Raw genomic sequence first — 24395 nt, 5'->3', positions numbered from 1 at the left:
GCAAGTGCTCCTGGCAGAAGGACCATAGGGATGAGGATGCTCAAGCCTACTGGGCTGGGGCATCAGCGGGTTCCTGGTGACCTGTGAGAGACCTCTTCCCTTAGAGCCAGGAGGTGATGCGAGATTTCAGAGAGATCACTGATGAAAGGGGGCCACAGTTACAACTTGGTCTTGCTAGAGGTTTGAGAAGGAAAGAGAAGCAGCTTAGGGATGGAGACCAGGCAAGAGGAGAACGTTTTTACCAATAAAAGAGTGTATTTATCAAAATAAGATAAAGAAACAATGAGGGGAGGGAGGAAAGGGGAGGCGGTTATGTGAGAAAGCCACAATCTTGAGGTGGAAATGGGACCAATAAACAGAGGTGGGGAGGGGAAGAGGAGGGATGAAGACTCAGAGACCATCTTCTGGGGTGAGGAGGGCCGAGAAACATCAATTTTAAAGGAGGAAAGACAGGCATCCCTTCGCCCATCTTCCTTCCTTCAGGGCCTGGCCTGAGCTGACTTCTCTTCGTGACACTCTTCCCACAGCCCTTTGCGAGGCTGGCCCTCCCTCGTATTTTAGGTTAAACAGCTCCCCCCTGTCCACCCTCAAGGGTCCCCTCCGTCTGTAATCCTCTATCACCGCTTCTTCTCTGTTTTCTTCTTGGCGCCTCCCGATGCATGGATAGGTGTTTATGACTCTGTTCCTTTGCTGGGGTATCATCTTTCTTGTTTGCATATGTGTGTGAGTGTTTCCTGTCTCCAAGTTTAGATTCTAAGCACCTTCAGACTGGGGACCATCTGTCTCCATCCCCACTGTCACCCCAGAGCCCAGCTCAGGTACTGTCATGCCATAGGTGCTCAATAAATGCATGTTAATTGGAAGAAAATGACGGGAAGGCAGAGGAATGCATCTGTGACCTACTCCGTCTTCTCAGAAGAGTTTTAATAAGAACAATAATGAAAATAAAATAAGAATAGCGTCTGCCGGGCTGTTGAGATGTGTTCACGATCTCTATTACTCTCCACAGTTCACTCATTCTATGGAGTGAGGAAGCTCGGTTATAAATACTCCACTAGCGAAGGTGGAACTAGGGATCACACCAAAGCCTGTGTTCTTTTTCGCTATCTCATTTTTTGACAGTATTAGATCAAAGAGGCATTTCTGGCAAGAAAACAGAGAGGCTAGATCCATTTCTCCCACCCCCTCTGCCAAGTGGTGGGTAGGTTCTGCGCATCCTCTCCCCACTCCTGCCCGAATTTCCCCATTCTGGACGTGCCTGTGCGGAGCCCTGCATATGCCAGGGTATTTTACAAGAGGAGATGTCTAGGGAAATGACTAAATTTCCCATTCACTTGTCAGTCCACTCTGGTCATGTGGAGAAGACGGCAGGTAAAGAATTCTCTTTGCCTCTGGATTATTCGAAACCCCAAGGAGAGGCAGGCTCTCCCCACTTACCCCTAGCTTCTTTCCTGGCATTTTCTGCAGGAACTCAATGGCGGGAGAAGTGGGGAGAAGGTGAGGCTCTGAGGCTGCCCCGATACAAAGCCCACAGTGACACCTTGAGCCATTGTCCCCAGAGCCACCAGCCAAGACCCTGGAGGCAGACACGCCTGTGAGTATGGTGCCCCCTCAGGCCCCAGCCCACCCTGGGGCCCTGGACTGAGGCTCAGAGCAGGAGGGAAAGCAAAGGAGAGGCTGTCTGTTAAGTCTATCTTCGCACCTCTCACTTGTGCGTGTTTCCAGCAGAAACCAGGCTCCCAGCCTTCTGCACAACCTGAACTTCCTGAAAAGCTTCTGGAAACATTCAAAGCATTAGGGCCAAACCCTCCTAGAATGAGAGGGTAAGAATCAAGTCAGATGGGACAACCCCAGGCTCCTGTGCACATTCCCTTTGTCCTGACTTGGCTTCGTACCTCCTCCTCTTAGCTCTGCCGGGTGACGTTTCGGGTGTCTGTCTGGAGTCAGGTGTAGTGTCCCAGGTACGATGACCATCTGGCCCTGCTCTTGGCTTCTCTTCTGGGTTGGCTCCTGTTACACTAAGCTCCAGTTTTGGCTCAGCTCAGGCTCTGACCCCTACCCCACCCCTTGCCCCAAGTTCCCAATTTGGAGACAATCTGTCAGATAGAGCCTGGCTCAAACCCAGCCTCCAGCCCCCTCCTCGCTGTACATTCTTGGATAGGATGCTTTACTCTCTAAGCAAGATGGGAATAATAAAAAACGCCAACCTCGTAGGGTTGTGATGGAGGTGAAAGGAGAAAATCTGCAGCAAGGGCTTGCCCCGTGATTGCCGTGTGCTGAGTACCCAGGCAGTGTTAACTGTGGTGATGAGCACTCCTCTTGGCTCTGTCCATCCCAGCAGTCCCTCCCAAGTCCCCTTTCAGGCACTCGATTCTAGCATCCACCTGCACACAGCATTGGGAGCCGCCATCCTCCCTATGCCCATCCCCACTCTACCCTCCACCTACTACAAGCTACAGTGACATTTGTTGAGTGAAGTCATTTTCCATGCCCTAAATCAACAGGGCTGGGGTTCATTTTCTTCCACCCTGAGCACCATCTCTGGGATTTTCTCCGAGGCAATCAGGAGTTGGCTCACGGGAGGACCCAGCCTCCATCCCTGATTTCTCCCCAGAACCTTGAACTCCTACAGAACACGGAGTGGGGCTTGGGGATAGAGGCCACCACTGACACCCGAAGACACTGGGGCTGAGTATCCTTCCAGAGGCAGGGCTGGCTTCATCCTATCAATCTATTCTATCAGTTGGTGATTCAATCAGCAAGCCCTAGACAGCAGCCTCACATCGTGTCATAGGTGTCACCTCTCAAATTTCCTTTGCCAGCACTTTCATCTTCTCAGCATTGTCGGGGGAAAGAACTGTGCTCCTGTATGTTCCTCTTCTGCTTGTGGTTGACTTTATCCATAAGCATCTTTTCAGTTGTCACTGAGAAGGAGCAAGAAGCTAGTACCCCCACCACTCCTTGCATACCCTCAGGTCCTGCTGGCTTGCTGTACCTGGCATAAGAGGGGCTTCTGAGTCAGGGAAGTTCATGGAGAAGGTGACGTGAGCTGAGTTTTGCTGCCTGAGTAGGAGTGAGTCTAGTGATCTCAAACTCAAATGCCTTCAGGGTCGGAGCAGGTCACAAAATAAATGAAACAGCCCAGTGTAAGACAATAGGGAGCGGTGTGGACTGTGGGAAAATGTAGCGTATATCCCCCAAAATATGAGGCACGGCCACTTAGCAACTCCACCAGTTACAATGATTCAGTGTTGCCAGATCTTCCAACTATTCAAAAGAAGCCAGAAATTCGAATATTTTATCATTTTTAAATATTGGCCTCTGATTCTAAAAAAGTTGAGCATATGCAAGCCCGCCAAATACATATTCGGGCCAGATTTGACCTGGGGCTGGCAGTTCATAAACTCTGAATTAAGGAAATGAAAAATAGAATCAGGGATTCCTGAGAGAGAGCATCATGTTCAAAGACAGTCTTGTTGTGATCTGACTCACATTCCAGAAACCACCCTTTGCTTGGTGAGTTAGCTGGTGTATGTGTAGGAAGGTGGAAGAGGACAGAGAGGGCCAGCTCAGAAAGGGTCCTTTGTGCTGTGTTGAGGTGTCCGCACTTATTTTGAAAGCTATGGGGACCTGTGTGGGAACCCTGGAGAGTCTCAAGGAGGCCATGCCCCATTGCACTTGGCATTTCAGAAAGCTGGGTCCCACGTGGGAGGGGTTGGCAGACGGGAGATAAGGCAGAGGTCCCAGCAGTGCTCCTGAGTGAAGGCTCCTGCTCTCCTCAGGTGGTAAAATCTGAGGGCTGGGTGGTCTTGGAAGGGAGACCCTGGTGAGAGGGAGTGGGGAGTGTTGACACCACCCTGATTCTGAATAGCGTGGTGGGGTGCCATTCCCAGAGAGAACACTGGGAACGAGCGGGGCAGAGAGTGAGTTCTGGTCAGGTTTGAGGTCTGTGTGGAGGAATCCAGGATGTTCTATGGTTCTGGAGCCAGAAGTGAGGTGTGTCTGAAGGTACATCAGGGCGTCATCGGCATAGAGATGAACAATAGAAGTTGAAGTTTCACGAGGGCTCAGGGTGGGCTCTGAGCAGCCCCAGCATCAATGGGGAGGACAATTGAGGAAGGGCTGGGAGGAGGTAGGGGAAAGGTTCAAAGAAAACTTGGAGAAGTGTTGCCACTGATGGAGGAGGAGGGAGTCCACGGTCTAAGGGCTATTTTGAGGTCTTACTCAGTTCATCGGCAGAGCAGAGAGAACCGACCTGCTCAAGGACCAGGCCATACTGCAAGGGTCCAGCGTCCACACGAGAGTCCCATCTCTCCTGGGCCTCTGCTCCGGACGGCCCCTGGCACACCATCAGTGAGAGCAGCAGCAGCGAGGATCATGCTTCTGCCAGGATTAACACAATCCGTTTTCTTCCATCCACTGCTCCTGACCTCTCCCTAATGGACTGTGCTGTTGAAAGGGAACTTCCCCAGGACAGCTGTTCCAAGGGGCTCAGCAGAGTCCACACCCAGCAGTAGTTTGTTCTGATCCGGAGGGCGGTAGCCATCACCGTAACTAACAATGCCGCAGCTGACATCACGTCTGTCTGTGCTTCTCACTGTAGTCCCACAGCAGCACCCGCTTTGCAGAGAAGGACATCAAGACCAGGAGAGGCCTTAGGCTGCAAAGCTAGAACCCATCAGGAGCCAGAACTCCGGTCCTCTAACTGATGGTCCAGCCATCCTTCCAGATGACACGGACGCTCCACGACCAGTGACCGCTGGGCGGAGGGAGCGGGTGTTCATCCAGGACTGGGCAGGGTGGGGAAGGGACACATCAAACACCCGGAAGAAAGACGACTTCAAAGTCCTCCCCCACCAGGGTGCCCTCCAGGAGTTTTCTTGGGAAAAGGCTGCAGCTGACGTTAATGGGACGCTGTGTCTGAACGTGGGTCTATCAAGAAGTGAATGAAAGAAAGGGAAGAAAGGCTGGCTTAAGCCAGAGAGGCCTTTCAAGTCCCGGCGAGGTGAGTCAAGAGCAGAGCGCGGTCCGTTGGATGGGCGGTGCTCCTTCTCTTTAAAGAACACGGATTTATCCAGACCATGCGGCATGAATGAAATGAGTTTTCAGGGCTGACAACCTCTCAGTTAAGGTTTTGTGGCAGTATATTTCTAATACAATAAAAAAGGGAAAAACGACAGCCAAGGTTAACACTGTGTCTGCAGCAGGAGGCCCAGTGACTGTCAAAAGTGGACACTAAGTAACTGGCCCATGGAGGCACTATGGTTTGAATGCTTGTGTCCCCCCAGATTCACATGTTGGAGCCCTACTGCCCAATGAGATGGTAATTGGTGGTGGGGCCTTTAGGAAGTGATCAGGTCATGAGGGTGGAGCCCTCATGAATGGGATTAGCGCCCTCATAAAAGAGGCCCCACAGAAATCCCTGGCCCTTTCCACCAGGTGAGGACACTGTGAAAAGTCTGCAGCTCCCAAGAGGGCCGTCGCCCAACCATGTGGGCATCCTGATCTCGGACTTGCAGCCTCCAGAACGGTGAGCAATAAATTTCTGTTGATTATAAGCCACCCAGGCTGTGGTATTGTGTTCCAACAGCCCGAACAGACTAAGACAGGAGGATTGAGTGAATTTTCATATAAAACTGCTCCTAAGCATAGCTTTTAATGGCAGGATCACATTTATCCTTATCGATGTGGTGCAAGTGCAGGATCTAACTAGAATATTTTCCCCATTAGCTCACCAACTATCTCACAACTGCGTGTCGAGTAGCCTTTGCTTTCTCTTAATTCTCTGGCGCCACCTTGACTGTATGTTAAATCCTTACATGCAGCGGGTGAAGGGCGGGGTGCCAGGGGTCAGCTGTCTGCAGACGCACGAGGTTTGGCTACACACAGACCACCCTCTGCCAGTTTGTTCACTGGGTGCCCTGGGGCAAATCACTTAACCATTTTGGGCCTGAGGGCCCTATTTCTAAAACTGAGTAAGAAATACGAAAATTAAAATGCATCCGGTACAGTGCCTGGCACAAGATGGGCCTCAAACAAATGAAGTTGTTAATATTTTTCACTGGTCTTCGAATCTGCATCCCCTTCCTCGGGATGCGTTCTGTCAACACATCCGTCAGGGACAAGCATTGTCACCTGGGATGAAGGTATCATTCTTAAGGAGTAATTTTTATGGGAGGGAGGGAGGATGTTTCATTTGGGGGAAAAGTATATTCAGCAATATTTTGTATTTGGAAATTTTATAAAACTAGTATTTTGTAAGAGAAACTAAAAAGTATTGTCGGGTGTGAATACAGAGGAAAATTGAGATTTCTAATTGGGGGTACCGTCTGCCAGAAGAACAACAAGGATCAAGGAGGGAATTGATGCCGTTGCAAATGGGACCTTAGAGTGTTGAGAGAAGATGATTTAAAATAGTGGATTTTCTGAGCCGGAAGGAATCTTAAAGATGCCTTGAGGACGCTAACCCATCTCTTCATTTGGGATCGTTCATCATGTCACTTCCCAGTAGCATAGTTCCTCCAGAGGGAGAAGGTCTGTCCAGGGCCACCCTGGGCCAGAACCAGGAAGCCCCGGCTGTACCTATCCAGGAAGGAGTAGGTGATGCCAGCGTCAGATGTTGATGGGGCTGGAATAAGATGAGGACTGAGAAATGTCCACTGCACGGTGTTCACACGAGAGCTCTTTTGATGGAGTGATGGGGACAGAAAGCAGACTGGAGTGGTACCAGGAGAGGATGAGGAATGAGGAAACAGAGACCGTTAGTGTAGACGAGACTTCAAAAATGTTTGCAAAGTGCTGGGGAGAGAGGGAAGTAGCTGAGGGGAATATGGAATTAAGGTTGGGTTGTTTAAATAAGATGAGAAAAGCAAATATATATATAAATGCTGGTGAGTGTGAGCCAGCAACGTGGCAGAGTAATTAGGAGCTGGGCTCCCAAGCCAGTCTGCTGAGTTAAAATCCCGGTGTCCCTACTTAGTAGCTATGTGTCCCTGGGCAAGTTTTTCACCTTCCCTGTGCCTCAGTTTCTTATGTAGAAATAGATAATCATTTCTGCCTCAGAGGGCTATTGCAAGGCTTAAATGAAGTGATATCAAATTTGTAGAAGAGAGCCTGGCATATACTAGGTCCAAAGTGAGTATCAGAATTATTACACAGGTGAAAGGAAGCTGCTGAGTATCTGGAAAAGAGAAGAAATAGTTAATGGAAGAAGGGTCTCGAAAGGCAGGAAGGGGTGCAATTCAGAGCACAGCTGGAGGTACTGGGTTTGGATCAGAGGATGCTGACTCCTCTGTTGTGACAAAGGACAGGAAAAGGCAGATTCCTTCCATTACAGGTATTCATTGACCCCTTCTGATGTCCAGGCACGGTCCTGGCACTGGGCACAGGAGTCAGCAAGGCCCACAGCTGCTCCATCAGGGAGCTCACATTCCAGGGCAGAGTCAGGCCAGGCATTTAATGCTTGAAGATGGTAATAGGAAGATGAAAGGAGATGGGGGTCCCAGAGGGTGAGGAGTAGGGAGGGCCACAGTGCGGGGAATAGCGAGCAGATGCTGTTTCAAATGGAATCATTAGGGGATGCCACTCTGAGAGGGTGACATTGGAGCCAAGATTTGAAGGAGAGGGGAGTGAACCATGGGAATATCCGTAGGAAAAACATTCCAGGGAGAGGGAACAGCCAGTGCAAAGGCCCTGGGCCTGGAGTTCGCCTGGAGGGTACTGGTAGGAGTGGTGGGGATGAGGCTGGGGTTTCTCTCTTTCCTCCCCAAGCCATGCTTCCAGGAGGCGGGCTCCTCTTCTCTACAGCAGAGGGACGCCTTCAGCTTTTTTGACTCGTCTATTCATTCAGCAATCTTCTCTAGAGCACATTTGATGAGCAGATGATACGCCCCCTCCCCCCCAGGGCAATACAGAGATGAGCATGACCCCAATCCTATGCTAGTTCCCCATCTGGGGGTCTGGTGGGGAAGCTGCAATGGCAGCTGAGTGAGGGAGCATCTTGCTGCAAGTGTGACAAGGACACTGAGGCAGGACAGCGGGCACTGGCTCACTGTAAAGGAGGACCTTCAGAATGCGGTGAGGGGACTCAGAAAAGGCTCTATTGCCATGAACACCTTACAGAAGACATCTTCTGTACTGACAGCTTTCACCACGTCCAGCTCAGCCAACAGCACGAATATCTATCGCCTCTGAGTTTTAAGTCCTTTGGTTTCTGGGTTTTTGAGTGGTTGGGATTTTGGAATGCAGCACTCTCTTAGAAGTCTCTGTATTATAAAGTCTGTCTCCTTTATAAGAAGGGTGTGGATTGGAGGCGTCCCACATGAATTCATAACCGCAGTTCATGGGTCTTCTCTGGTCGGTGCCTCCGTTTACTCAGAGAGTGTGTGGTTTGGACGATAAATTGCGTGGTCCACCCCTGCTTATGGGTGACAGTTTCATGATGAGAAAGGATCAGGAATGAGCGTGATGGGAAATGCTTGGCATCCCAGTGACTCGATTACTTGCGTCGTGATGTGCAGGTGCCTCTAAGTCCTTGTCTATGAAGACTGGGGAAATTGGCTGGAACATAATCAAAGCCCTAAGTTCTCACGGATGTTTTCTGAAGTTGAGCAAACGGAAGAGCCAAGAGTGAGCTGGTTCCTTTTCATCTACCGATGGAAGCTGACTAACAAGCAAACGTTTGCTGAAATCAAAGCAAAAGGTAAACCAAATCAAGCTAATATTTAATGTGAAGGAAGAGAGGATGGCAGAGAAAGGAGCTGAGCAGTCGATGAGGAGAGCTGGGGGCCCGAAGAAAAGAGATGCTCATGAGCTTGCTGACTTAACCCTCCTCGTTGGCACCTACAGCACCCGCGGAAGCCCAAGAGTGGAGATTGCAATTGTCGTGGAAACACCATGGTCAAGGCTGAAACCCACACTGGTCTCTTCAGAGCTCTGTGCCCAGCAGTGCTTCAGAATCTGTGGGTTTCAAGAGCTTCGGTACAACAATAAGACTTGCCATATAGCAAAAGGTGTCTCAGAGACTGAGCACATCGGTAAAGCTATTAGGCCTGAGCTGATGAGCAAGAAGTTGAGTGGGTGGAATGGGAGGAGAGTAACAAACTGGTGACGGGCCTGGGTGGCACTAGGGATAAATCTAAACTTGGTGCAAACAGTGTACTAGAAGTTCCGCTTGCTGCCTGTAAAGCTGAAGGTGCTGAAAGGGGGCCCTCTGCACGGTCACACTGACTCCTGACTGCAATCCAGAGGGGACTGGCCAGCTCCAGCTTTCACTGTGATCCACAGAAGTTCTCACGCTCATAGTGAGCTGGCAGCACAGGAGTTCACGGTCCTGGCCGTTGGATCTCTGGCTTCAGGAAAGCTATGCTCATGGGAGCAGAAGCCTGCCTCAGCCAGAAGGATGCCATCAAGGAGAAATATGGCAAAGATGCCTCCCATGTGGAGGATGATGGGTGCTTTGCTCCTAACATCCTAGAGCAGGGGTCATCGAAGTATGGCTCACGGGTTCAATCGGGCCAGCTACCTGTGCTCGTGTGGCCCTCAAACCAAGATGATTTTGCATTTTTAAACGGTTGGGGAAAAAAATCGAAAGAAGTATACATTAAGTGCTTTACGATATGTTATGCACTGTTCTCAATCTTTGCTTTCCTTAACTCATGGAATCTTTACAACAACTCCATGAAGTAGGTGCTATTACTCATTTCATAGATGAGGAAACAAAAGGAAGCTTCTAGATAGGTTAAGTAGTAGTCAAAGATCACACAACTAATGATTAGTTCAGCTAGAATTCAGACCCAGGGACTCTAATCTCGGAGATTGTGCTGTTAACTTGCTTCCCCATATGAAAGTTCTCAAACGCTGTAAGGGTAGATAGAGCATGAGTCCAAAAGAGAGATTCAGGGAACACGTCCCAGTGAGTCCATCAGAGGGAAGATAATGTTTCAGAGAAGGAAGGGAAGGCTTTGTAGAAGAATGAGGCCACCTTTCTATCATGATGACAGGAACACTAACTTTGAACCTCACTTAAGTAAAATCTTATGCCCCGAAAGGAATTGCATTCTTCTCATTAGTAGACCTAGTACCAAAAAATTGTACTTGATCATTATTATTATATTTTTAATTTCACCAATAAGAAATTTGTGGAAATTTCTTTTCTCTCTTGTGGCTTAAGTAGCTTCATCTGCATAAGACCTTTAATTTCTCCTCTTGGCCCACAAAGCCTAAAATATTTGCTGTCTGGCCCTTTAAAAGAAAAGTTTGCCAACTCATAAGGATACAGAACCTTGGAGTTGCTGTGGAAGGTGATTGGGAAGGCTGGCTACACTTATAAGGTGGTGAGTGGCACGGATGCAGTAGCCTCTAGTTCTTAGAGCTTGGAAGGGATGACCTTGACCTTTGGGTCTCCTGATGACCCCAGCCGTTACATCACTCCTAACCATCTGGTGAATGGGTACAAATCATTCATCAGGGACTATCCAGTGGCATCTGCTGAAGACACCTTAGACCAGGATGACTGGAATCTTGGAAGAAGTTCTCCACTAGTTTCCAGGTGGTAGGGCATGGTCTCACAGTGACCAACCTGAAACGAATTACCAGGCCTATGGACAATGACTCCTGCAACTGCCTTCTGCTCAGAGTGAATCAGAGAGACCCTGTGATGGAGTCTCTTGAGGAGTTGAAACTGGCCCAGTCCAAAGGATGGAGTCCATATTTCCCACGGTGCTAGGGCGACTGAAGCTACTTTCAATACCAGCCTCGTGGGGAGGATCTATCTGCACTGGATCAGTCTGGGCCGGGGCCCCCTTGCCCGTCTGAGCACTTGGCCAAGTGCAACTAGCTCTTCAGATGGAGGAGGAGATGGGCAGCAAATCTCAATTGCCAGCAACAAATGTGAGAAGTTCCTAATCGAGTAAGCTCTGGGCAGGAGAGCCCCTGAGCTGTTCAGACAGAGGAGCTGGTGAGACCTCTGCTCCTGTTCTGATCACAGGTGCTCAGGGCTCCACACAAACACGTGGGCGGGCCCGTCCTTCCCCCATCTCTGCGGTGTTCCGCCTCCTTAGAGCTGCCACATCCAAAACCAGGCTTCTTCTAGGTACATGGATTAACCTCCAAAACATTATACTAAATGGAAGAAGCCAGACACAAAAGGACAAATATTGTATGATTCCACTTACATAAAATACCTAGAATAGGCAAATTCATAGACATAGAAAGTAGAATAGAGGGTATCAGGGGCTGGAGGGAGGAGGGATTGGGGAGTTGTTGGTTAATGAGAATAGAGTTGCTGTTGGGGTGATGAAAAGTCCTGGACATAAATAGTGGTAATGGCTACACAACCTTGTGAATATACTTGATGCTGCTGAATTGTATACTTAAAAGGGGATAAAATGGAAATGTTATGTATATTTTATCACAAAACATAAAACAAAACAAAAATACCCTTGAACCCTGTTGGAAGCCCTAGCTGTGTTCATGTGACTGACCCCAAATCATCCTTCTCCTTGCTTTTTTCCCCACCGTGTGTCTGTCAGGCCATATATTTACGGTGTGTCCCTGGGGTGTCAGCAGGCAGGAATCCCAGCAGCTTTTATGCACAAATTAAAAACAAGCATTCAGCATCCTCCCAAAACTGTGAAGGAAGAGCCATCTGCAAATTCATGAATTGTCCTTTAGTTTAATCTTCTATTCTCGGGACTAATCAACTGTTTCAGTTGGATCCAGACTCTTAATTCAAGCTGTCAGCTCCTGAAAGTTCGCTTACTGAGCCTGACTCTCTAGTGAAAAACGGAGGACATGGGAGGTTGTAACATAACTCTTGAGATCCCAGTACATGGACATTACCTTACCTATGAACAGCTGGGCTTGGGTGAAGGGGCCAAACAGAAATGCAGTTTTCAGGCTCGCTAATTGCTTTTCACTAAAGACGAACCCAACAGTGCATGGTGTTATTATTTTTAACATAGCATTTTTCTTTATTGTTTTAGTTTACTATGCACACTCGATTTGGAGGGAATATCATGTCAGTGGTGGAAAGGAGATTGACATCCTCAAATGCAGAGCTTTAAAGTTGTCAACCTCTGTCGTCACTGTGGCTGAGAATACTTAGGGTCAAATGGACGGTGGTTGTTACGAGTATTATATCTTGTTCTATAGAGTTCTTTATAGTGTGCAAACTGCTTCCCCATATCTTTTCTCACTTGGATGACCTAAGCATCTATGTTTCTATGATTTCAGCATGTTGCGAATTATCTCTAGCAAATATTTTTCACCTGGTCGTCCTCTTCTGTCACTCAACCTAGCAGGTGTCCCCATCCACCATCACAAGGAGTATAAGCTTATTTTAACAACACTGGAGGTAAAACCTAAACAGAAAAAAAAAATCCCTTGTCAGTTCACATGATTCATTTTGAGCCAGACGTCTGCCATCTGAATTTCTTTGAATGACCGTCTGCCCCATTCTATGGATGTCTGAGGGGTGAAACTGTCTTGTACTGGTGTAAATAATATGTAGGAACACAGCGTGCAAACGGCAGGGAAGACTTTAAAGAAGTCCCACGTAACATTGAAGTTGGCTTTGATTCACTGAGCCCCAGTTGGGCAAGGCACTGTGCAAGGCTAAGAAGGTGAACAGACAGGATCCCCACCCCGTTTTAATATATATTTTATTATTATTTAGGTATAATCAGGCCAGCAGATCAGGAGACGGCTGCCACTGTAAAGATTGTTATACTCCCTGCCACCACATGCAGGGCCACATGGAGAAGCACCAGGTCATTCAGGAGGCAGCAGGGGAGGGGGAATTGTGGGCAAGTGTCTTTATTGTGGTTTGTATGGGAAGGAAGGGTGAGGCAAGGCAGGCAGCCTTAGGGTTCCCTAGTTTGAATAATTTCAGCAGGTTCTGGGGCATAGGAGCTGTCCCTGGTTGTCCGGTCCTTGGCCCCAGGTGATAGTGGCCCAGAGTGTGAGACCCCAATAAAAGAGGTGGCAGGCACATAGGCTCTGGATTGGTTGGTTTGCATTCGAAAGGCAGACTCCCAGGCCAGTTGTTTACTGTCTCTAGGAGTTGGCTGACTCTGGAAGGGGCAGTCCCTCCAGGGTCAGCAAGGCCCCAGATGTCAAAGCATCAGCATACAGAGGATAAAAGACATGGGTCATACACAGTCTCCAGGGGCTTCCATTCTAGGGTGGCGAGCAGCCAAGGAAACTGAAACCAGGACCAAATAAATCCCTAAGCCTTAGTTTCTTCAACTACAAGAGGAGGAGTTTAGACTATGTAAATGACAAGGTTTCCTTGGAGACTCCCGTCTGTGATCCCACGAAATAATTCAATATGAAAAGGAGGTGACAAATGCTATAACAGAACTGAGTGCTGTCAAGGAAAGGAGAAGGAAAAGGTGGTGAGACTTGAAAATCCGGATGGTTTTGAAGGGAGGCACAGGTGTTGGAGTTCGGGTTTGGCATGGAAAGGTGATGCAGGTGGGCTGGTTGGTGGATGATTCAGCTCCCCAGAGGCACCAGGCAGAAAACAAGAGAGAGAGCAGAGGTCTGAAATGGAGACACTTGCACTCCTCTGCCCCAGGGGACATTTGGCAATGTCTCAAGACATTTTTGACTGTCACACCCTGGGGGCTGGGGGCGGGCTGCTGCTGGCACAAAGTGGGTAGAGACCAGGGATGCTGCTAAAGATCCTACAGTGCCCAGACAACCTTCCCTGGACAGGAAAGGAATATCCTGCCCAAAACGTCAATAGGGCTGAGGCCTGGAAACCCTGAGTTAGAGGAAGGATTGGTAGGAAAAAGTACATGGATTTGTGGTGCCCAAGTTGGCAGGACGTGATGCTCCCCAGGACCTGGCCAGGAGGCAGGAGAAGAAACAGACAGTGGGAGACAGTTTGTTGCCAGGATTTGGTCTTCTCCAAGCCCCAAGTTACATTAAACCAGATAGATGCACAGATGTAGCACTCTTCTTACCCGGAGCCCTCTTGGATTTCACAAATGACACTGAGCAGAGTTTGTTGAGGTTTGCTTTTTGTATAAGCAGAGTTTTAAATTTTTATGCAGTCAAATCTGTCTACATTTTCTCTTATGATTACCTCTTACACTTCTGAATTTAAAAAGTTCTTCACATACATTCCTCATACCCCATCAAAGATTTGATAAATATTCTCTTCCATTTTCTTATCAATTTCTCATGGGTTGCCTTCTTTAAATATTTAACCGTTTAATTCAGTCTTTCCCAGAGGGTGCTGGAAGTATTCTTGGTGATAATATGATTTTAGAAATTCCATTGATAAAGATTTTGGTGTTAATGGCTTCGTGTTCTTTTCAAATGAGTATATAATCATGATATCAAACCTGTATTTTCACCGATGGCATTGCTTAGGATAAGAAGTTTTTAAAGATGAGGCAATTTTAAAACTTATACAGATAACAGAATGGGTGGTAAACAAAATACGGCCAGCTGGTGATAGCAATATGAGAATTACTGAAGTTTGGGAAACATTAAATCCGCTTGAAATTCATTTTGCTGTCTAGAGTAGGGTCACGCTCAACTGATTTCTCTCCGACTCACCTCCAAATGTTAACCAACTACTCCGGACTGTTTATTGAATTTCTTATTGATAATGATTTTTAAAAATCAATTCTTCTATGCAGCATTGCTAGACGATCTTTTTTGTGCCATTAACCTTTCATTAGTCTTGAGCTATTACCACACATTTAATTACTGTACTTGACTTACTATCCAGCCCCACACGTCTTCCTTCTCCCCCAGGAGTACTGATTTTGAGGACTGGGGTCAGGCTGGGGGGTTGTAAAAGGTCAGTGACATGTGGACAGCAGCACGCCCAGGAAAGCCCTTGGGGGTCTGACTGGAGTGGATTATGGTTCCAGGGCCAGAGCTGGCCAGACATTCCCAGACTCCTGAGTTCAAAGTGCCAGAGATCCACCATCCCAAGGGGAGACGAGGAGGGACGAAAAGGAAATGTTAGGCATTGGTTTCAACTGGGAAGAACCAATGATACTCTGTGTTATTTTTTTTTTTTAAGATTTTATTTTTTCCTTTTTCTCCCCAAAGCCCCCCAGTACATAGTTGTGTATTCTTCGTTGTGGGTTCTTCTAGTTGTGGCATGTGAGACGCTGCCTCAGCATGGTCTGATGAGCAGTGCCATGTCTGCGGCCAGGATTCGAACCAACGAAACACTGGGCCGCCTGCTGCGGAGCGCGCGAACTTAACCACTCGGCCACGGGGCCAGCCCCGATACTCTGTGTTATTAAGAACTAGACTGGGAGTGATGAAATCTGAGACCCAAAGGGAGAGCTGGGACTGGTCCCCGGGGCGGAGCGCGCTTCCTGCTGTCTGGTCGTCCGGCTGCGAGGTGGGAGAATACCGCCTATTGTCAAATAATGTTGAAAAGACATTTCAATCGATCAGAAAAAAGAATGTATATATGTTTACACACACACAATTTTATATCCAAATCATACTAATGTTAAAGAAAGCAGATAGAAAAATCCAGACTTAAAACCAGTGTGGAGATAGGCATTGATTTCCCCCAGAGAGTTCTCATTATATCCCAGGATTCCCTTACATACACAGCTTTCTCAGTGATTGTCATTGTTTCTCTGGAGTGCACCCACACCTGCACTGAAAGGCTAGATGGAACTTAAAAAAGTGAGAAAAATACGAAGAAATATCTCCTCAAACCACACATCCTATAAATCAGTGGAAAAAAATTATTTAATAAAAATAATTAGAGCCTCACACATACAACTTTTTAAAAACACACAGGGCACAAAGTGAGCTGGGTATTAGGGGCAGATCGATTCAACTGTCCCCTGTCCCCGTGTGGTAGCAAAGCAGGCTGAAACTTCATGGCCTGACAGCCCCATCCGGAATGGAATTTGACAGAACTGAATGGGGGGTGGGGAGGGGGGTGTAGAAAGGGCCTTAGGATCCTTTTACTCCAAAAACTTGTCCTCCAGAGGAAGAAGCAAAGGACCCTATTACCCATCTCCTGCTCCCCCTCAAAGTGACACCACTTAATGTTATTTTTCCTGCCACCAAAAAGCAAATTCTTGTCACATTTGGCTGGAGGCAGTGTTGAGTCAATCTTGCTGCCTCTGTTGAACTTCTGGTGTCTCAAGTTTGGAGAAAGTGTGATGGACAACATCTTACCACATGGGAGTGAAAGCAAGAGAAGACCAGGGGCAGATGCTGAGTCATGAGTCATGCTAGAGTAAATGCTGAGTCATGGCAGAGCAGATGCTGAGTCATGCTGAGGCAAGCTATCCTGTGGGATTAACCAGGGGAGATTAATCCCAAAGGGATTTGTCTCAAGACTCAAATGAGAGTCTCAAGTGGAAACCTTGGTGCGAATTGAAACAATGTTCATGTGGGAGGCAGAGGAGGATCTGGGAGGATCAGAGAGGATCTACCTCCCTGTAAAATGCTTGGATTTGTGGCTGGGCTGGGATGTTGCCCATTCTGGAGAGGCCAGAATGAGATCTCATCCTCCCTCTGTAGTTCTCCAGGCGGGCTTCGGGATCTCCTGGTGATTGAAAAGGGCTTTGCGAAGAAGAGCTGGGTTTATAAATAATGCATTTCCTTTGTCTTGCAGGAGTTCTGGAGGCAGAGGTACAATCAGATCGGCTGTGAACAGCTTACATAGCAAATCTAATAGGTTTGTAAATTAGATTTTGTGTTCATTTGTTTTTGCTGTAAGGCAGCTATTAATCTGCTTCTCCCCTTTCCTGGTTGGTGCCCTTCTTACTTAGCAAATAGATCTGTTTCGTTTCACTTTGGCTTTGCATTTCCCTAATCACTTTTGGGGAGGAGCTGTCCATATGAGAGTCCATGAGATGGCCCGAGGTCTGGAGCCTGCAGAGACGGAAAACTCAGATGGGTGGCAGCGCTTTTCAGAAAACAGCCCACCCACTTTGAAGTGTTTGGGCCACCAATGAATTTATTCACAACTTGTATTTTTGCTGAGCAATGGAGACTCTGAAGGGAATCAGGACATGCACCCAATTTTGTTGTGGTAGATCTAAGCTTGTCCAGGTTAAGATGGAAAATAACTCAGGAACTTCACTGATACCTCATAAAAATATTTAGGGAGTCAACTCAGCAATGTTAAACTTGACTATTGAATGCACACTCTAAATTCTGAAAGAATGCTTCCTCCATGACAGTCCTTGGCCAGGGACAGCTCGATGCTGGGGAGGGAACAAATGCTTTGCAAGTCGACAGATCCAGGCTGACCACTGGCTGTGGTTGGACCATGCCTCTGAGTCCACCAGTGACAACCGCCCCATATCTCTGACCTAGTCTTATAGGCCGGAGTTTAAGGAGCAATGGAAGGGAGAAGAGAATGCCAAGTTGTTTGACATAAACAAAGGCTACTACTCAAAATGAAGGTCTTGTTTCACTTTCTTAATATCCTATTTTGGTCAGTCTGGGAAGGAGAGGTCCAAATTATTGAGAGTAGAGTCTGTTATTTGCCCTTCTATTTTTTTTTTTAGGTCTCTTGACCATATGAGACCTGTCATGTATGTCCATTCCTGACCCTACATGACTGACTCAGTCATCACTGGCTGCCTCCTCTGTTTTTGACATCATGAGAGGGCATGATCTCCAATGACCTCTTAACCACCTTGGAACTACAAATGAAGCTTGCAGTGTGCCTGGTGAAATGCAGATAGATATGGCAGAAGTAAGAGAGGAAGCCATGTGGCCCCAAGCTCCTCTCTCTTCTAGTGGAAAGGTGCCCCCTTTTGGAGAAAGAAGATCCTGCCCCTTGAGCAGGATCCTGGTGCCCTGTGGTAACTTGGGGGCAGGAGGGCACTGTCTTGTTGGGATAGAGTATGAGAAGTGGGAAGAACAGTCTTGGGAGGCAGGCAGACCTGGATTCAGACCCTGTGCTTGTCAGCTGGAGCCTTGGGCAAGTGATTTCACCCCTCTGAGCCTCAGTTGCGTCATTCAATTAGAACAACAATGCAACGCCTTTTTCGAGAGGTGTTTCAAAGGTTAGAGCTACTGAATATCAGTGCCTAGTGCCTGATCGGTTAAAGGCACTGAACTGATGCTCATTATCATCACTGTGGATGTGTCCATGGCATCAGGAGATGGCCACTGCGGCAGGCAAAGAAACAAGCCTGAAATGAGACTCTGGTGTCATTGGAGTGGAGGAGATGCTGGACACAGGAGGACACATTCACCGAAGAGGAATATTTCAACTTACCAATCCAGCCGTGTTGGTGCAACACAGAGCATGTAAATCCAGTGCTCTCAGGTGGTCCCTGGGGTTATCTAATTGATTCCTTTGGTTTTATTGATAAGAAAGGAGAGGCCAAAGACCCAAAGTGACCTCCCCAAGTCCCCTGGCTAGATAGTACAGAGCCAGGTTAAAGTCCAGTAGGACCATGGCTGGCCGTGCAGGATCCCGTCCAGGGTTTCACTAGGAAGTGGAGACAGAAATGGAATTTCATCACTATCCATGCCAGTGTTCATCTCCTTCCCTTTCCTACCTCCACCACCGTGTGTCCCAGAGAAGCCCAGAAACCCCTTCTGGAGGTTTCCCACTAAGCCTCTGCAGGCATCCATGATAGAATACCTCTCAGACCCTTCTTTCCTGAGAGAGCTTGGGGTCGCCCAGTGTGCCCCAGGTTCTGAGGAGGATCACCCTAGACTGAGTCCACCTTAAGCCATAAGATGCCAGGCCCCAGTCACTGCTTACTGATGAGAACGTCAGCTGGCCTCTCAGGAAGACAGCTCCTCATCACAAATGTTACAGCGTTTCTATGGCAGACACCTACTGATGTGAGCTTCAGGGAAGCTTGGGGTCTTGGGGTGTGGCAGCTAAATCTGTGGTCCTGAGGACCATTGCTCCTGCCTGTGACCTACACAGAAGTAGGGGGTACCAAAGAGTTGCGGCCACAACCAGCTCCTCCAGGAGCCTCATGAGGTAGCAGCCAGTGGTAGGAGCAGGAGACAGTGGTGGTCCTTATGGAATTCTAGAACCTTAGAGCTGGATATCTTCCTCTTCTATACCTTTTTGTTATAAGTGGGGAAACTGAGGCTCAAAGAGGCCAAGTGACTTACCCAGAGTCACACAGCTTGTGAAATCTTTCTACTATACCCTCTGCTTCTTTTCATGAAAACAGCAAAAATTACAAAGGCTCGGGTCTTCTGTTTCCTCTCAAAGGCTCCCTTAAGCCTGCATCTTGAGTCCATCTGCCTTACTGAAAACCCTTTCATTTCCTATCCTCTGCAAAAGTTACACAGATTTCAATCCAAGACAAGTGATATCAGCCAGAGGAGTCAGGAATATCGAGGAACGGAGGCATGTGGAGAGAATGTGAGGAGACAATGTGTACCCCCAAATGGAGTTCTTCTGTACCTACAAAAAGCAAGAGAGGGCATTAGGTTTAGACCTCGTTAAAAGGATTTCATCTTTTTTAACTGGGCTGTTCCGAGATAAATGTGGAGGACATGGATGTTTGATTTGAATTCTTGAAAGCTCAGAATTTGGCATCACTTATCATCCCAACGGGGAGAATCTGCTGCCACACAGACAAAAGGGACTTCTGATATGACCCACATACATCTGTGTGCAGCCAGCAGAGGCGGGCTGCCTCCTGCACCGCCTTAAGAGATGGAATTGTAACCTAGTTTCTTAGAAACCTACTGGCATAGATTTCAAGGCTTGGAATTTTAAGTGGGTCCTGTAATGTCTGATGTCCCTGAGTCGGGCAGAAAGATGGTATGCACCAGAATTGTGATTTGCCCCTGGCACACAGAGGCAGCCAGCTCCTTCATCCACTCCAGCCTCCCCCGGGGCAAAATCAAATTCAAATGCAATAAACATTTATTGAGCACCTGCTACTTTAGACCGTTGAGGAATATAGAAATGAGTGAGGGAGCTCCCTGCTTACGATCTAGTGAGAGAGAGAGACACGGCCCCGATAACTCTGGCAGCAGGCAGATGTTTGAGGTGGCATCTCAGAGTCACCAACAAGAGAGTTACAGGATATGGGGGAGGAGGGAGAAGCCACAGGCTACATCACTTGCTCCAGTATGAGTTTTTGTTTTCTCTTTATTAAGTTTCTAAACCGTCTTATGATAATTGGCTGCTAATGCAACTGCTATTTGGGGTTTTGCAAAGGGAGCTTAAAGAAGTCTTACTCTTCTGACAGTGACTGCTAGGTCCCACCGGGAGGAAACATCGGGGGTGGGGGTGGGGAGCAGAGGAGTTTATCACCCCCTTCCTGTCTCCGAGAATGTATGTAGGTTATCCCTGAGGGAGAGAGTTTGTGCATTCTAGAAGATAAATAGACTTCCTTCCCTTCTCAGGTAATAACAGCAATTTCGCTCTTCTCAAGTTTACATTCAAGCCCGAGCAAAAACAAAACTATTAGACTTGTCGTTGGCATGCTAACAGATCATGTCTACCCTCTTCCTCTTTTTTTTTCTCCTTCCAGAGCTGAAGTTGTAATAAATGGCTCCTCATCGCCAGCTGTTGTTGACAGAAGTAATGAAAGCATTAAGCACAACATCCAGCCAGCCTCGGCCAAATGGAGGCACAACCAGACGCTCTCGCTGAGGATCAGGTAGTGGTAATTACCTATAGGGCAAGAGACAGACCCGGCCTTCTGCCGCACGAGCCAGCAAATTGCCACTCTCCATCATCTAAAGAAGTCAGGATAGAAATAAAATGTTTACTTCCCGCCGAGGCCGGTTTCGTCTGTAAGCGATCAATTGGAAATGAAAACCCAGGGCCAGCACAGCAGCCCAGCATGTGTGGGTGGCGACTCAGGCTGGGCTGGTGGCAGGAGCACCTGGCTGAGGTCCCGGGTTCGGAAGGAGTAGGGCTCTTGGATCAGCAGCAACGAGAGCCTGGTCCTCTCTCAGCATCCGTCTCTGGCCTAAGGTGACATCTCCTAGTTGGGCCTGCCTGGCGTCCATGCCCCTTTTCTATGGTGACAGTCATCCCATTTGTCTTTGGAAAGCGGCCCCCTCCCACAGTCCCTGTGGCTGCAGTAGGCTGCCCCTCCCTGACAACGTGAAAATGAAAAACTAGTGCTGGGCATCCGGTGACCCAGGAGCCGATGTGACGCCTGGCTGCCGAGAGAGAGGTCTTGTCCTGTTCTCTGCAGGGTGATGTTGCAGAGCTCCGCGGTCATTGTTGCGTGGTGGGAATGGGGAAGGCATTACCACATCAGCACTTTGGCCACTTGACTTCGCTATAACAGTGATTGACCCAGCAAAGGCTGGGCAGTATAATCTAACGATTTGTTTCCAGGCGTTGTGCTGGGGGCCAGGGCTGCTGACATGAATCAGACACACTAGTGGGAAGACACGAATATAGGCAGAGATAGGACGGCACAGTGCGAGATTGCATCTTATAAATAAGTGCAAATAGAGAGGTCCTACTGAGGAGCCAGTACTTTGTTTTTTAAGGTGACTAAGATGGCTGACCAGGAAAAGCTTGCCAGGAGCAATGGGTTTTGGAGAATAAGTAGGAGTTTGCCAGACGTGAGAAGCTGCGTCCCACATGTGCAGAGTCAGAAGTCTGGTGTTTATGCTCAGGGCTGCTGGGACATGAAGACATGGGTAGGGAATGAAAGGATGTGGTTGGCACGGTAGCCAGGACCAGATGGAGAAAACCTTGACTATCACAGCCAACCTTCCCAGGCCATCACCATGGGGAGGGGTGCGGAGAACAGGGGCCTGGGGCACGAAGGACAACCTTGCCCACAGCTACTAAATGTGTCACCACACAGAGCAGGGAGCTGCCCCCTCCAGGCAGGCTCACTGTCAAAATGGAAATGCCCCCAGCCCCTGGGTCTCAAGGCCTCGTGTTGGAATGTGGGGTGTGGGGAATAGAGGGGCATGAGATCTGGGACCTGGCAGCTGAGAAACCAGCTGGAAAACCTCACTCATCCTGCCCCTGTTCTGCCGGCCCTCACTCAGCGCCTCTTCTGCACCCCCTGGGCGCACCCTCCCCCTCCTGCTGCTCCAACAGCTGCAGGCCTGCGGTACTCACCCTGGGGTCACAGCCCCGTGGCATCAGTGAGAACACTGCATTCATTTCCTGGGGCTGCCAGAACAAATTCCACCAATGTGGCAGCTTAAAACGGCGGAAATGTGTTCTCCCACAGTTCCGGGGGCCGGAGTTCCGAGCGCTCGCTCTGAAGGCTCCAGGGGAAATCCTCCCTTGCCTCTTCCAGCCTCTGGTGGCTCCAGGCTTTCCTTGTCTTGTGGCCACATCGCTCCCACCTCTGCCTCCATCTTCACATGGCTTCTCTTCTGTGTGTGTGTCTTCTGCTCTCCTGTCTCCTATAAGAACCCTTCACATGGGATGTAGGGCCCACCGGGGTATTCCAGGATGATCTCATCTCAAGATCCTTAATTTTTTTTTCTTTTTTTTTTTGAGGAAGATTAGCCCTGAGCTAACATCCACTGCCAATCCTCCTCTTTTTGCTGAGGAAGATTGGCCTTGAGCTAACATCTGTGCCTGTCCTCCTCTATTTTATATGTGGGATGCCTGCCACAGCATGGCTTGATGAGCGGTGCTAGGTCTGCATGGGGGTCCGAACCAGCGAACCCCGGGCTGCCAAAGCTGAGCACACAAACTTAACTGTTATACCGCAAGGCCTGCCCCTCAAGATGCTTAATTTAATTACATCTGCAAAGATCCAAATAAAGTCACATAACAGACTCCAAGGGTTAGGAGGTAGACATTTTGGGGGGCCACTATTCTACCCAGCACACGTCCACCCACAGCTCCCACTGGGCCTTTCTCCCGCCCTTGGGTGGAGAAATGAACACACACACCCCTTTCAGAGAAGACCGGACTGTGACCTTCATGGGGAGCCTATAGACACACAGCCACCTCGGCAGGAACAGCGTGCCTGCACCCAGGGGGACAAAGAATTTCCTTCAACTCTCTTCGATGAATCACCAAAATGATTCATAATAAAAGATTCTGTGAGTGATTTGGAATGATGTTTAATAATTGATAGTAATTTCTCATAATGAGTTAGAAATTCATCCCCTCACAGAGGTGTTTATTGATGGGGGCTCTCGTTGCTTGTACGTACTTTGGGGTAAGTAAATGCAAAGATTTTAGCCATTTCCAAACTATATTAGTTTGTCAAGTTGTATAATCTCTGGTGAAACGCAGTGGGTAAAAACAATGTGTATGGTTTCCATCAAGAGATACAAATCACTCAGCAAGGGGGACTTCCCGGGCCTGCTAAAAGAGATCCAGATCAGGAGTAAGGAAAGGCGAGTGGAAGAAGCGCGTGGAGCCCTGCCAAACGGTCCAGCTGCCTGTGGCTACGCTCTGGGCTCCCAAACCTGGTCATGCGTCAGGCACCTGCAGAGCTTTTGAAAGCATGCGGAGACTGGGCCATTCTCAGAATCAGCATCTCTCAGGGGTCAGCCCGGAGCTTCGGAATTCTTTATAGTTCCCCCAAGCGATCGAATGTGTATCCTACTGGGATATGCCACAGGCTGTGAGCATCTCGGATCCCGCAGGCTCTCAGGCATCAGTGTTACTATCTGTGCAATGGGCAACCATTTTGCGAATTCTCACGTTTGTAAAGTGTGTGAAGATTGTGTCCCTCCAGGGCTCTGAGGAGAAGCAGACTGGCATCGTTGTATCTGTTCTAGATAGGAGCTTGTTGCAGGAAATGAAGTCCATTTCAGCTGATCTGCGTACCAAATTTATTTTTCTCTGTATGACATGAATCATTTCTAAAGATCCTTTGGGCAATTTAGACAGTTCTTTAAGTAAAACCTCCAGCCAGGATCCTCAGATTCCTGGGGGCAGGCTCTCATGGTTTGAGTAAAATTTCCCTGGTGATTCCCAGGGCATCCATCCTTTTTCTGACCACGCTCCATCCCATCTGTGCACTTTGCTAGATGATTCTAGAATGTTCCCCCAAATCAAAGTAACCCTAGAGCCCAGAGAGCTGTCCTTTGCTCACCTTTGTTCTGAAACGCAAAGGAACTCTGCTCTGTGGGACCAGAGAGGTATCAATATTTACAAAGTTGGACAGCAGTGAGGAGGATGGGGGAGCACGTTCCCCCGAAACAGACCAGCTCACGGATGGGAGGCGTGTTCGCAGCCTCTCGAAAGTAGGGTGGTTGACGCGCCTCACAGTGTCCACACTCCCATCCACCCCCTAGAGGCCCTTTTGGCCAGAGAAGCCTTCCATGGAAGAAAATAGGCCACTGAGGAATGAGGGGCACGTGTCCTCTTGGTTTCCTGTTCCTAGTTCAGAACTGCCTGCCAGATGATGGCCCTGAATCCCACTGATAGAGGGGAGTGTGATGTAGGGTGACCCCTGTCTGGGTTTGCCCAAGACTGAGCGGTTCCCTGGAACACAGAG

General features: G+C 48.5%; 1 protein-coding gene and 1 non-coding gene across 2 annotated transcripts in view; both read left to right on the top strand.

Annotated features, from left to right (window-relative positions):
• Window positions 1-24395, top strand: part of ST8SIA2 (ST8 alpha-N-acetyl-neuraminide alpha-2,8-sialyltransferase 2) — a 64189-nt gene that overhangs the window by 15152 nt on the left and 24642 nt on the right. The window contains exons 2-4 of the mRNA XM_046652774.1: window positions 9357-9491; window positions 16619-16681; window positions 20478-20606. Of these exons, the coding sequence (XP_046508730.1) occupies window positions 9357-9491; window positions 16619-16681; window positions 20478-20606 (327 nt within the window). The remainder of the gene's footprint in view (window positions 1-9356; window positions 9492-16618; window positions 16682-20477; window positions 20607-24395) is intronic.
• On the top strand, window positions 5032-5161 carry LOC124236544 (small nucleolar RNA U109). Its single transcript, XR_006887777.1, has one exon. It is a non-coding gene; the product is annotated as a small nucleolar RNA U109 (small nucleolar RNA).

This window comes from Equus quagga, chromosome 2 (genome assembly GCF_021613505.1).
Source record: "Equus quagga isolate Etosha38 chromosome 2, UCLA_HA_Equagga_1.0, whole genome shotgun sequence".
Lineage (NCBI taxonomy): Eukaryota > Metazoa > Chordata > Mammalia > Perissodactyla > Equidae > Equus > Equus quagga.
This window is presented reverse-complemented; position numbering and strand designations above follow the sequence as displayed.